The sequence below is a fragment of the Scheffersomyces xylosifermentans genome (genome assembly GCF_036884685.1).
Source record: "Scheffersomyces xylosifermentans strain CBS 12540 chromosome Unknown RJT20scaffold_2, whole genome shotgun sequence".
Lineage (NCBI taxonomy): Eukaryota > Fungi > Ascomycota > Pichiomycetes > Serinales > Debaryomycetaceae > Scheffersomyces > Scheffersomyces xylosifermentans.
In genome coordinates, this window is record NW_027042940.1 from 884,407 (window position 1) to 898,076 (window position 13,670).

A 13,670-nucleotide genomic window follows, 5' to 3' on the forward strand; every position below is an offset into this window, starting at 1 on the left:
TCTTTGGCATAATAGCAGATTGGCCATGAGTAACATGATAAGTAGCAATGGCGGATTCCATATCGACTTGGACCCTGAAGCGTACGGTGATACCTACAAGGATCCGTTTATTCAAGATGAGTATGTTAGATATTGGTGGAGGACAATGAATAGTATTGTTGACACTTAGAATTGAACGTGAAGATTATAGTTACCATGGGTGGCGGCAATTACTGGGGAAAGCAAGCAATGAATCTTGCAACTCAGTGATATAAAACATCAAAAATGAATTTTCTCTTTAGCCTTCCTACATGGTTTAAGGTGGAAGCCTTTTAATTGATAGTCAAGAGTTTATTCCAAGCATGCTACAATATTTCGGTTTAGTTGAAAGTGCAACACCACCTTCGGTGGTCACCTCCTCCAAGATGGACGTTTATACTTATGTAAGATCTTTGTTACTAACAAATTTTAGGGACAAATTGACAATAGCGGAGTTGATTCCAAGGATACTAATAGAGCGAAAGTCGTTTTTAAACGTCACGGAAGAATCTCTTCGAGAAGAAATAGATAACCCGGACCATGAAGTGGTTCCCAACGATGAAGGACCGGAGTCGGAGGAAATTCCTAATGCTGAACAATTAGAATCGGATAAGGAGATTCTCTTGTCTGAGGGTAATGTGGTTGACCTACTGGATCCTCTTGAAATTTTTCAACAACAGAAACTTGACTTATCCAAGAGCATTAACTCAGCCTTGAATGAGACCTCATTGTCCTTAGATTTTGTCTCTTTGCTTATATCTGCTGTGAAACCCAATGTGGCCAAATCTACGATATCCCCACATCTTAGCAAAAGTGCACCATTAGGGTCTTTAAACTCTGATAGACTCTCAACTCAAACTGATGAAGAAGATCACAAAAAGAAGGTCGTTGACTTGAAGGACACCGCAAAAGTCGGGCACGGTTGGAAGCTCGAAGCATTGCATAAAATTACTACTTTATTCCGTGAAGCTAGTGTCAACCTAAATGAGCAAGTGCTAAAGGAGAGAAGATACTGGAATATGATAAATTCTGTTCTCAGCAATGACGAGGTATTATTTAAAACAAGAGATCCCATGAATAATGCCAGAGCAATTGGTGTTAAATATGGCTACGGTGACTCTGGTTCCAATTTCCACGATAAGGGTTTGGCCATTTTACGTAAAGATAATCAAACAGGAGAGATATCCTTCAATCCTATTACTAACGCCAACAAACTCACCCTGAAGATCTACAGATATATAAGGATAAAAATACTCAGCGAGATTGATGGAGACTTCATGCTAACAGGTCAATCAGTGTTTGAAAACAAATTCAATGGCAGCAGCCAGCCTATCATAAATGATATTGAGAAGGCAAGATTCTTTCTCTTTGAAGAAGATTTGTTCTATCAACTTACGAGAGAAGCAAAGTCCCTTATAAACTACAATGTTTCAATTATTTCTAACAAGATCATCATAGAAATCAATAATGAAATAATAGAAATTGAATCTGTCGTCTACGATGAAAATAATGATGATGAGTTAAATAATTATTATCAGAACATCAACACCTATTCTTCCATTAATAACGTGAAGTGCCAACTTGTTTTGAACTACTTCAAGATAATGTTATGCTGCTACTACAAGTATAATCTAAAACTCAAGCAAAAAATTCCAACCTCATTAACGAAGTGGAAGCAATCGAATTCACATCCTTTAATCTTAAGACCACTCCTAGGCAACATCAGACATGAGTTGAACTTAAAAAACATGCAGAACATATTGAAAAGATTGCTTGCCAAGTTCAAAGACAGTCTTGAATGCAAACTTGATGTAAGAAAATTCGCCAACTTGGAGCACAGATCCGAAAATCCATTCCAAAAGTCGATTGAGAGACCCGTTTCAAAGTTCAACATTATTTTAAAGAGTAAGACTAAGGAATATTTGAAGATTGATGTGGAACTCACTACAAACGAGATATTTGTCAATCTCATTATCAATTTGAACATTATTAAGTTCAAGAGTGAAGATGAATATTCTAATAATTTGAATGGTGTTAATGTTTTACAGATCAATTTCAATGACTTTCACGAAATCGAGGAGTGCTTAGACTGGTCAATATTGACTTTTGTTAGTGGGTAGCTAAACTTCGAATAACAAATTAGGTTCGTGTGCTAAAATTCATTCTAGACTATTTGATGGTATTTCAAACAAAAGGTATTTACCAAGATATGTACACTAATATATTTCCAGTCAGAAAAATATTCTTAATTTTCTGATTCTCTATTGATCTAACTCAACGACTCTGACTTGTTCGTCCTGGGCTCTTTGGATAGCTTCGGCGTTTTCCTCGATAAAAGTCTTCATTCTGTAGTATTTCTCGTCTCTCAAATTGTTAAAGATCAAGAAGTTGAACCATATCTCAAGAAAGGAGTAGGTGATAATCAATGCATTGCTGAGAACTGAATCATTAATGAGGTAAGCGTAAGCAGCCAAACCGAAGAAAAAGGCCAATCTTGTGGGCACCACAGTCTCAAAGTAATCAATATTGTTAGCAAGCAACGGGATAACATCTCCAATAGCCAAAGAGCTGAAAACGACTGCTAGTATACCCAACAATGGGTCTCCTGCCTTGATAAAACCAATTGGAACTTGCATTGCTTGACCAAGCAATACTACAAACCCAGCACCACCGACTTTTTCAGGATCTCTGACAAGAAAAAAAGCGATGGTGAGAAGAAACACCACACGGATGTACAATAATGACGTAGCAGTTAAGAATTGCATTATTACCTAACTCCAATGAATCAAAGAAGAATACTTAACTGTACTTCCAAATCTCTATAAGAAGACTAATGGCAAAATGGATCTGATGGATGTTGGCCTCTGTGCAGGTAGGCAGGTTTATTGGAATAAGACGTGTCAGAGGCTGCAAAAATGGTGTCGTGGAATATAGTCATGGTATATTAAGTAAGTAAGGTCATAATCACAACTTTGGAAAGCATTGAGAATTTGAAGGTGTAGTTATTCAGTAAGTGGTGCATGGTGATGGTGTAGATTATTCCTATGAGTTTCTATTAGGCATGCCCTAACAGTAACTATTAACGGCAGTCAGTGAGGATCGAAGTTTACACATATTTCAGTTGGAGACGAAGTGCAAAGAAATGGAAGCTTATAAAAGTTTGAAATATTAAGTTATATTTGCCTTTAAAGGTCCAAGATGACTAAGTAACATGTACATTATATTGTGTCATGTAAGAGTAGTTGAAGCTTGGGCCTACCTATTTCTAATTGTAGAGGTAAACTGGTCTCGCGCTTGAAAGGTCAGGAAAAATGTAGCTGCAAAATTCTTTCATTACATTAAAATTAATATTTAATCCTTTCTCTCTTAAGTTGTACCCCTGAACCAGCTGGTCAAAAAGATCTTGAGTTTGCCAGGTTTATTTGCGATATTGGGGTCTTTTAGTACATTTAAATTGTCAATAACAGAGACATAGGTGGAGATTTGACTTCACAACTATCTGTGAGGAATCGATTGGCGTCTAATTTTGAATATACACATTCAGCTGATTCTACAAAGCTGTCCAACTTATTTGAAAAGCTCTCTTAAATACATTGTCACTCCAAAGTGCTTACATGGGTTCTGAATTAGTAGACTCTTCAGGAAAGAGCACGATTGAAAACTACAAATTGCCGTATGTTAATGCTAAACGACATATCTTAGTCTGTAACAAATATACTAACCTTCAGAAGATATTACGATACCTTGTTTCGACCACTTGTCGGTAACTTGAAAAGATCGATCCAATTCCTCTGTGACCTACTCAATCGTAACGATAATATCGTATACTTTGTATGTTTCCCTCTATCACTACGGTAATGTTCATTTCAACTAACGATACCTTAGGTCAGCGCCATTATTGGAGCACCTTTTATTTTTATTCTCTTTTCATTCATTCCCTTGATGTTAGGAATCTCTTCATTTACATTAGGAGTGCTTACTATATTTGGTCTTATTAGCTTTTTCACCCTAGGTATGTCTTAACGTATATTTCATCTGATATCAAACACCATACTAACACCGATCAGCATTGGTATTAGTGCCAATTGTTCTTTTACTCTTGATTACATTTGGAGTTGTCTTCTTGGTCTATAATATAGTGGGAGAAAGCAGGGCTTTGTTACAATTGTTTAGGAAACCTCAAAGTCAGTTGCGAAAATGGTTGAAAATTACAGAAAAGATTGACGGTTACCAAGTGGTAGCACAAAAGACACAGAAAGTCCCATCTTCCAGTCTACAAGAAGTATTGAATAGCGAAAGAGCTTGTAAATCAGATCAATTCGTTTCAGACACTTTCATCGAGCCAAGTCCTTTGCACGAATCTCTTGTGTCTGACAAGCACACGAAGGTAGATGAGCATCAGTAGATGAAATCTCATATCTATGTGTATTCAATATTACGGTGACTATGCATACTGACTTAAGACTAGAATTGAGAAATATTCAGAGTAATAGTGCCAAATTGCCATACACCTACCAGTCCAACCGCTCTCTTTTATGCTTTTTATGCTTTAACCCTATCACTTATACCATCAACCATCAACATCCAACCGAACACCCCGAACACACAATACCATACTACATTCACTATTCCATACACCATACCATACACTATACACCATACACTACACACCATACACGACATACCTCACGTTAAAATACGTTGCAACTTAAGCTATCCCTGTGCAGGCCAGTTTTTCAACGGACCACGTAAAGAGAGATTTGAAAATTACTGTCAACAGTAGTGTTAGTTCATGTTAGTTCATGTTGTATTCACCTAGCTACCAACAGTACTTCAACACACAATGAGATTCTCCGTAGTAGCAGCCGTCGTCCAATTGTTTGCTGTTTCATTGGCTTATACCATTGCAGAGGGATACATCAAGGTCAATGACCAATCGGTGTATTTCGGCGAGTTCATGACGCAAGAAGTCAAGCAATTGACACTTGACACCCCAAAAGACAAGATAGAAATCAACTTGAAGTTGAAGGAAGAAATCGAAAAGAAACCACACCAACTCTTGTTGTCGTTGGCCAGTTTCAATGACCCAGCTATTGCATCCCACTACGTCCCAGCCTTCACGGCTTCTAAAGAAATCAGATTGACTATTAGTGCCAACAAGATCCCAGAGGTCTTGAAGGTGCAAGACAAATTGATCTTCAAGTTGATTGTTGCGGACTACGACAACGAGGGCAAAAACTTGGTGCAACAGTTGGTTGAGTTTATCCCAGAAGCAGAATTCCAGGCTTCTTCAAAGTACACCGAGAAGCCAAGAATCGGATACCAGCCAGAAATTCATCACATTTTCCGTGGTGAAGAAAAGACTGTTAACCCAGCTATTCCTGTCATCTTTATTGGAGGTGCTGTTGTGTTATTTATCGGCTTAGTCACCGTGTGGTTACAATTTATTGGTAAGGACTTGATTAGTACCTTGAAATATACTCCTCCAGTTCAACTCACTTACAACATTGGTTTCTTAACTTCAATCATTGGATTTGAAGCTAACTTTATCAGCTACTACTTGGGCCAGTCCATCTTCACCACCTTGTTCTACGGATTCATTCTCAGTTTGCCAAGTGTATACTTTGGCTCCAAGGTGTTGAGAAGCTTGTCTATTGGTAGACATGCTGGCAGATTTTAAAGAATGAGAAAGACGACGTAGCTGTGCTCTCATTTGTTTCTATGTTATATATTAAATATAGAGTATAGGTATATAATATAAGGAACTCTATATATCTTCAGACTACTATAATACAGTGTATAAATCGAACCGTAGATGAACGACCTATGGAAAGATAAAATATCTGACTCCGGCGGGGTCTTCTCTCACACTAGGAGAGACAATATTCCACAACCTAGAGTAATGCTTCTAGGATATTGATTCAGCTTCTTCCTTCTCATCAAAGAACGTATTTTGGATCCAACGGAAGTTCCATAATCCGCCTCCGAAAATTCCTTTATCCATTGAGTTGGCAGCTACAATCTTTCCAGTAATGAGCCCCATTGGCAATACCGAATACGAACGAGAATCGAGGGAATGGCACAAGTTATCCCCCGTGCACCAAACATGGCCTTCTGGTATCACTATGTACTTATTGAAACCATCATGCTGGAGGATTTCTGCTGGAGTGTTCGTCAACTCAGAGGAAGACGAAGGGTCGATCAAAATCGCATCTCCAGGCATACCTGTTATTCTCTTACAAACTCTATGGTCTGGATCGCTGGGTTTAATGGCCACTATACAATCTCCTATATCCAAATTCCTCCCCAATCGGTACTTCTTCAACGCATGAACGTAGTCATGATGACTTTGGAGCGTTGGTAGCATGGATTCTCCTCGGGTTTCCGTGAACTCGTACACATATTCGTGGACCAAATGCGCCACACAGCCGGCCCGTAACGTCCACGATACCGTAGAGACGAGAAACTTCAACGACTCCGGGACCTTCATCAATGTACTCTCCAGCTGGTGGTTTGTTAACTGTCAAATGATGCAATAGCCGATTTCGTCATTTTATATGTATTGGTTCTGTGTGCAGAATGCTCCACATAAAAATCGGCACCGTTAGATGTCCTTTGTATTGTTTCGAGTTCAGTCGTATGTTGTAAAGTCGCGGTACTACACAGAGAGTGTAGGTATTGGAAAGAGAGGGAAGTATTTAATAAGAGGAGTCGTGAGTGGTGTGAAATGTGAGTATGTATAAGAGGAGTCGTGAGTGGTGTGAAATGTGAGTATGTATAAGAGGAGAGGTGAGTAGTGAGAGGTGAGAAGTGAGAGAGGTGAGAAGTAGGTAATTTGAGGTGTAGTGATGAGCTTTTCGTTTGTATAGTTGGAAAAGTAAAAGTAGAGGGTATTCGACAGGCGCGGTTGAGGTGAAGTATGACAGTTTGTAGTTGGTTAGTACTTTGTGCAGTAGGCTATGATAGTATTAGTCTATTTCAATGACAGTTGTAGTAGACTATTACAATGTCAGTTGAGGTAGACTATTTCAATGACAGTGTAGTAGTGGATTAGTACATTTGGAGTACATTTGGAGTGCAGTTGCAGCTGACTATGACAATTGTAGTATCTATAACAGTAGTAGACTGGTACAATGACAGTTGTAGTGCAGTTGTAGTGCAGTTGTAGACTATTACAATGTTAGTACAGTTGAGGTTGACTATGACAGTAGTAGACTGCGACATTTGAGGTAGACTAGTACTTTGTGTAGTTGACTATGACAATGACAATGACAATGACAATGACAATGACCGTTGTAGTACTAGTAGTATACATAGTAGTCCATACAGCAACACTGCTTATTCCGTAGACTACACAGCTATCAAAAAACTGTACTACAATAGTATATCACTCTTCTATCATACTAGTACTCGACAAACTCACCGTGCTATACCAAATGACTTAAATTGCAAAGGAGAACTATGTCTTGGGGCGATGGCAATACCGACGACGATTAAGAACTTAATCTTCTCGAGTGATAAATCACTCTCTACAATAAAGAAGCATTTTTCCAACCGATTTTATTATTAGTCTATTTATACAAAAGAAGAAAGTGCTATATATCGCTTAGTAAACGAATCCCAAAATCTTACCGGAAACGTGCTTTCTTCTGGCCTCTTCGTGGTCCATAATACCAGCAGAAGTGGTCAAGATGATGTAACCGAATTGTCTTGCTGGCAATAAGTTGTCAGTCCATCTCTCAATGTCGTTGATCTTGACGTTGAATCTTGGAGAAATAACACCACACTTGTTCAATCTACCGGTCAATTGAACAACAATCTTACCAGATCTGTGGTCATCGATGTACTCGAATTCACCAATGTATCCTAAATTTGTTAGTATAAGATTTTTCGCAACCAAAATCGAGAAAAACAAATAGTTCGAATTGTGTCAAGATGTTAAGGAAAAGTAAACGGCTGTAGATAACTAGCATATCAGAGCCGTGTAAGAAGCATTTCCCACTTGTTCTCCCGAATACTTAAAAGACAGAAAGGGACTGAACACCGATCAATCCATCCAGTTATCAATTCGGGGTCGAGATATAAAAAGGTGAGAAGTTGCGATTATGTGACTATATAGGACACACTCGAACTATGTTGAATTCTCTGCAAATCATACGATGTATACATACCATGTCTTTGCATAACAGTCAAGAACTTGACGATAACCTTGGAGGAAGGTCTGATCAAAACTTGACGCTTACCGGTCTTTTCGGCGTTGTTGATAGCGTTCAAGGCATCAGCTAAGACGGAAGTTCTAGTCATTTTTTATTGCTAAAAGAGAGAAATGTTAGTAAGGCAGCCCATTTCATAATCAATAATTAACCAAAGCCGCATGAGTGTCCCTAAAATAGGATTCATGAGCTATCACTTCGCAGTGTGATGTATAAGGTATCAAGCTTCTCGGGGGTCCCGTCGACTATGTTGAAAGTGACGCTTCACCCATTTGTATTAGCTACAAATAAAAACAAAACGAGCCAGTCTTCCTAAACAAGGCTTACTGACTGGTTCTAATTTCTTCCAAGATGGCAGGATTCGTATACATCGAATATTTGATTTGAAATGACATGTAGAATAAGTAGAGCATCATGTTGACTCGCTGGTTGAATTATCTAGGTAGACAACATACTCTTGTAATGGATATGAGGTATGTAGATGGATGAACAGTAAGAAAGAATGATAGTGAAAAGATTCTTCTCAAGTCCCTAAATAAATTTTGCTGAGTGAAAAAATTTTCGTTCCCTTTGTAGGTCCATAATTTACTATGAGTAGTAGTAAATGATAGTACAGAAACTATCAACTTTTTATCACGTGATAGAATTTGCCATAAACCAAGACAAGGTATTACAAGACAATGTAGAAGCAGCTGGGAAAGGATAAAGGATAATCTAATTTAACGAGGATTATACGATATGTCAGGAATCGGCTCTACTTTTGATTCGGGGCCGAATGGTGGAACTAGTCCAAATCTAAGTGAAATTAGTCGTGCCTTATCGCTCCTGCTTTTTCAAGCCGTCAAACCTTCTTGCATTGAATTGTCTCAGATCGGTCTCTTACCAGAACCCGCTTTTAAGACGCAAATTCTTCGATTGAGCTCACTTTTGGAGTCGACACACAGAGTGCTAGAGAACCATTACAAAGAAAATAGCAACTCTGGAGTTCCCTACCAACTCTCTCCAAATGTGGCTGATTACATATTCTTTCCATTGTCGCAAATCTTAAAGCAGCCAGAATTAGATGACAGAGTAGCGACCCATTTACTAAATATAATTGCCTTTCTAGTATCCCACATTTGGAGCTATGATGTCGATCTTAGATTTATGGACGAATTGCTACCAATTGTATTATTCCTCACTGGTCTGGGAACCGGATCAAAGAAAAAGGTTGATTTGACTAGCAAAACATTAGAATTCAAAGCAGCAGCAATTTCAAGCGTAGAATCGATAGTGCATATTTTACCTCATACATACTTTTCAAATGAAGAACTGAGACGTCTTGCATCCTTGGGTAGTACTGTTACCCTACTATTAGAGGTGCTAACAAGTGGGATTAACCCATCTTCACAAGAAGCAAATGAACTCTTGATCAAAGATCTTGTTCTTTTAATATTGCTTTGCCAACGGAAAGTTTCAGCTGAGCAATTGACTCATATTTTACCAGGAATAGTGTCTAGTGTGGTAAACTACTTTTCTATTTCCAAAAACTTGCATTTTACTGTCATTTTGAAGCTCATTGAGACGTTACGGGTGATTATCACAAAAGTCTTCAAAGATAGTGATTTATCTACCCAATTTAAAGAGATAGAAGTCCTTGAGAATATAGAAGACATCAACGCATTGTGGAATCAAGAGACCGATTCTGACAAAGAGAGAGATTTCAATAATAATACAGCGCCGTTAGTACGAATTGAAATCCCATCGGGATCAGGTCCTCGTACTACGCCATGGCTTGCCGCAACTTCTAAACAAGTTAAGCTTTCCTTGGTTGTCTTCTTTAAGTTGCTCTTAGTCACTTCAAATAACAATAAGCTCAAGGTTCAAACCAAGGACCGGTTAGCATCTGCAATTTACGATTTCTCGGTGTCTATTTTTCAGTACTCATTCTTGACATTACTCAATGAAGTTATTCCTCTAGCTCTTGATGTCATCGCAATGACAATTTCACTCACGAGCATTGACGATGAGGAAGAGCAGAGGGCAATCTTTGATGGTCTGTCTAGAGTACTTTCTACAGCGTCAATGTCGGAGATACTGAATTGCAAACTTCTTTTCAAACTGGTAAAGAGCAAGTTGGATGATTTGATAGATAATAAGCTTCCATCCATCGTTCTATCGTTGGACGACGATAAAATCAATACTTATTTGATATGTTTAAAATTCCATTTAAGATTACTATTTGATTTGGCACACCACACCGAAAATGGAGACGAAATTGTATTTCAATCTAAGCAGAGATTGTTGCTCTTGCTCGAAAAGAGTTTAACAGAAAGCTATAAATTTAACAAAGAGAAGAAAATAGATAGTAGTGTACTATCTGTGCTTTCAGGTAACGCGTCGTCGGAAGTAACACCAAACAAATTGGATAACGTAGAATTACCACCATATATCAATGCGATGAAGGTTGGAAAATCTCACAACGAAACTACAGTGGAGCAAATATCAGATACATACTCGTCAAATCTTGTACTTATAGCTGATAGTTGGTCCCTTAGCTCCATTAATAGCGCAGATATCGAGAGATATTTTCCGAATATGTTCTCGAAGACAATTGAACAGAAATTTACTTCCTTTGTACAATTTCTTGCTTCCTTGGCAGATTCATCAAGAAATAATGATCAATTACAATTAATGGAGACTATATTGGAACAATCACTTTATTCCGAAAAGAACTTGTCGACTTTGCAAAGGGGAATTGGTTTATGGATCGCAAATAACTACTTCAAAGAACAAGAAGCTCAAAATGATAACATCGACCTTGACGAATACTTAGTGCTTTCTGACAATGAGCTGCTTCATGATGAAGAGAATGAAGTAGAAGAGATGTCATACTTATTAATGAGTAAGTCCCAGGACCTAATTAATGAAGTTTCTGAAGCCATCAGCAATCTTCAATTATCAAGAGAGGGTTTGAAAGTATATGAAATGTCCTACTCTATAGCCATTGATTCGATTGGAATTCTCTCTAACAAAATACCTCTTCAAGATTTTCGGGACAACTTCTTAATTGAGTACTTGTACCCCTTATTGGAAGCTTTGACCTTCAGGGCAAACCCACTAATACAGTCACACGCACAAGCAGCACTTCATCAAATACTTGAGAATTATTACGGAGGTTCCTTTGAGTCGTTAATATTGGATAATCTGGACTACTTGATAGACAGCATAAGTTTGAAATTGTCAGTTCCAAGCAATCTAGTACCTACACTACCAGGCATTCTTCTTATTATCATCAAAGTAGCGGGTATTAACCTCCTTGAGTCCAACCAATTAAATGATATCCTCACTGAAATGTTTGTTATAATAGATTCATACCATGGATACTCCATAATTGTTGAAGGGTTATTTATTGTATTCGAAGAGTTGATGAAACAAGTTAGGGATAGATATTTGGCATCTGGAAGCACGAACTACTTAGAAAGTGGTCTGTCGAAGAACACATCTAGCTATAGACCATGGGGCATCTCTAATGTCGAGCAACTTTTGAAATTGTTAGATGATTCCGAGAAGTTGATTGAACCACCAACAGAGACATATGATTCTACAAAAGAGTATTTTCAAAGAAAACCTAATACCCCTTTCTCTGAACAAGCTGGAGATTCAGATGATGAAGAAGAGCAAGAAGAAAATTCAGAACAAGAGGATTCGTGGCCATCCGAAGTTCCTAAGAACACGTACTTTTTAGTACAACGAATATTTAAGTATGGTTTTGTACTCCTTACACAGAAATCACATTCTTTGAAGGTTCAAATTCTTCGCACATTAAGACAAACTTATCCAATTTTATGTTCTAACTACAAGTTATTATTAGTCACATTGACGAGCAATTGGCCGATATTATTGTCTTTGATAAGCGGGTCAACATCTTTATCAACTTTTGAAACTCTGGATTTATCCCTGGACCAAGAGAATTTAATGATTCCGTCATTGGAATTTGCCATCGATATATTAACACAAGACGCTTCTCAGAACGAAAAGTTCTTATCTTCGAAGTTCATAGAGTCTTGGAATTTTTTTGTAGATCACTCCCCAATTTTTAAGCATGCGAAGAGTGCAAAGATTGCATTTTCCAATGAGAAACAGATAGTAAGGAGCACCCAAGAAATTACAGCAAGGAGGTTAAATCCTAGAATTTCAAAGCTTCTAGTCAAATATATTATAACTGGCGTCAACTCCTATGAGCGAAGTGTCTCTGATCTCGTGCGTTACGATATGGTCAAGGTTTGTTATAGAATGGGCATTCCCTCAGACTTGGAGTTGAACACAGATATAAAGAAAGATTTATGGGTCATTCAGCATCAGGAGAATTAGTTGAAACTATATTTCCAAATTGTACATATCTTGCATGTCGACTGTAGATTATTTATTACAGTTGATTCTAATATACATATAATACTACTGAACGAACACAGTATTCCGCCGTCTTTCACAAGAAATTACCAAGCACTCTCTTCCTTCCTCTAGTTGACCATAACTACATCGTCGTCATCATCACCTTTCTGGTTATCGTCATCATTCAAGACCAAGTCATGTATCACTGCTTTCTTGAAAGGCTTTTCTGTAGCAACAGGAAATTTCAAGGTTTGTTGTCCCTTGCTCAAAGGCTTAGATTTCACTGGAGCTGCAACTGGAACTTGAACTGGAGCCTTTGGTTCAGGCTCGTTTGCAACGACTGCTTCAGCCTCGCCGTTCGATGTGGTGGTATTCTCGGTTATATTGATTTGCTTTGATTGAATTAGCTCCGAAAGTGGTTGAGTCTTTGGAACGGTATCGTTTAAGAAAGTCAACGAATCGTGACTCGCCACTGCTCCGGAGAAGTCTTTGTATTGAATCTTCTTTCTCTTATCTATCTTGGCCAATAAACTTGCCTGTTCTACGAAGTATTGAATGAATAACTCGGTTGCCAATCCAGTAGCATATACTGCACTCTGGGAAGCCGAGACGTAATCGGGGTCCATTTTGAATATACGCTTTATCTTTGCAAGGGGTAAAGCCAAAAGCTGCTCTTGTTCTTCCTCGTCATCGCCATCTGCATGTTCTGTTTCTTCTTTTTCTTCCTTCTCTGCATCTTCGTTGGTTTCAGCGTCCTCCATTTCGACATCTGCGGTGGGCGTAGCAGTTGTAGAATGTGGTGGAGGTGGTGTAGTAGTTGGAGTTTGGTCGGCTCCGGAGTTTTCTGCTTGCGAGCTATCCATGGCGTGAACTTCTTCTACAGGGGATGACATTCCATCAGTTCAGTTATCGCTATGAATAATTGACAATAAAACATATTCATTTATCAACCACCAGTGTTCAATGTAGTGAAATAATTAGTACGCATCCCCTCGGAATTGATGATATATAAAAGTCCAGTCACATGATTTTAGCGACTTCCGATGTCACATAGTGTGATACTTG

The 13,670-nt window shown here is 38.3% G+C and overlaps 8 protein-coding genes across 8 annotated transcripts; 4 read left to right on the forward strand and 4 right to left on the reverse strand. All coding sequences in view use genetic code 12, as the record gives it.

The window, feature by feature from the left end:
• Positions 1-13: 13 nt before the first annotated feature.
• On the forward strand, positions 14-2,209 carry MED17 (Med17p). Its single transcript, XM_064919435.1, has 2 exons — positions 14-120; positions 452-2,209. The coding sequence occupies exons 1-2, from the start codon at positions 26-28 to the stop codon at positions 2,136-2,138; spliced, it is 1,782 nt and encodes a 593-aa protein (XP_064775852.1). The 5' UTR covers positions 14-25; the 3' UTR covers positions 2,139-2,209.
• Positions 2,210-3,014, reverse strand: RJT20DRAFT_26470 (uncharacterized protein). The gene has a single exon (XM_064919436.1). The coding sequence runs from the start codon at positions 2,781-2,783 to the stop codon at positions 2,280-2,282; it is 504 nt and encodes a 167-aa protein (XP_064775853.1). The 5' UTR covers positions 2,784-3,014; the 3' UTR covers positions 2,210-2,279.
• Positions 3,015-3,632: 618 nt separating this feature from the next.
• On the forward strand, positions 3,633-4,423 carry RJT20DRAFT_2338 (uncharacterized protein; the record flags this gene model as incomplete). The annotated part of the gene is made up of 4 exons (XM_064919325.1): positions 3,633-3,691; positions 3,750-3,849; positions 3,904-4,030; positions 4,086-4,423. 4 exons carry the CDS (start codon positions 3,633-3,635, stop codon positions 4,421-4,423), a joined length of 624 nt encoding a protein of 207 aa, XP_064775854.1.
• A 388-nt stretch (positions 4,424-4,811) lies between these two features.
• RJT20DRAFT_125646 (dolichyl-diphosphooligosaccharide-protein glycotransferase) lies at positions 4,812-5,782 on the forward strand. Its single transcript, XM_064916547.1, has one exon. It carries the CDS (start codon positions 4,862-4,864, stop codon positions 5,696-5,698), a length of 837 nt encoding a protein of 278 aa, XP_064775855.1. The 5' UTR covers positions 4,812-4,861; the 3' UTR covers positions 5,699-5,782.
• Positions 5,783-5,926: 144 nt separating this feature from the next.
• Positions 5,927-6,508, reverse strand: IMP1 (endopeptidase catalytic subunit; the record flags this gene model as incomplete). Its single annotated transcript, XM_064921416.1, has 1 exon — positions 5,927-6,508. One exon carries the CDS (start codon positions 6,506-6,508, stop codon positions 5,927-5,929), a length of 582 nt encoding a protein of 193 aa, XP_064775856.1.
• Positions 6,509-7,566: 1,058 nt separating this feature from the next.
• On the reverse strand, positions 7,567-8,727 carry RJT20DRAFT_114968 (40S ribosomal protein uS8). The gene is made up of 2 exons (XM_064915809.1): positions 8,190-8,727; positions 7,567-7,884 (listed from the first exon to the last, which is right to left on the reverse strand). Exons 1-2 carry the CDS (start codon positions 8,320-8,322, stop codon positions 7,625-7,627), a joined length of 393 nt encoding a protein of 130 aa, XP_064775857.1. The 5' UTR covers positions 8,323-8,727; the 3' UTR covers positions 7,567-7,624.
• Positions 8,728-8,854: 127 nt separating this feature from the next.
• Positions 8,855-12,639, forward strand: RJT20DRAFT_125650 (uncharacterized protein). The gene has a single exon (XM_064916548.1). The coding sequence runs from the start codon at positions 8,970-8,972 to the stop codon at positions 12,582-12,584; it is 3,615 nt and encodes a 1,204-aa protein (XP_064775858.1). The 5' UTR covers positions 8,855-8,969; the 3' UTR covers positions 12,585-12,639.
• Positions 12,640-13,562, reverse strand: HFL1 (DNA polymerase epsilon noncatalytic subunit). The gene has a single exon (XM_064916549.1). It carries the CDS (start codon positions 13,496-13,498, stop codon positions 12,734-12,736), a length of 765 nt encoding a protein of 254 aa, XP_064775859.1. The 5' UTR covers positions 13,499-13,562; the 3' UTR covers positions 12,640-12,733.
• Positions 13,563-13,670: the final 108 nt, after the last annotated feature.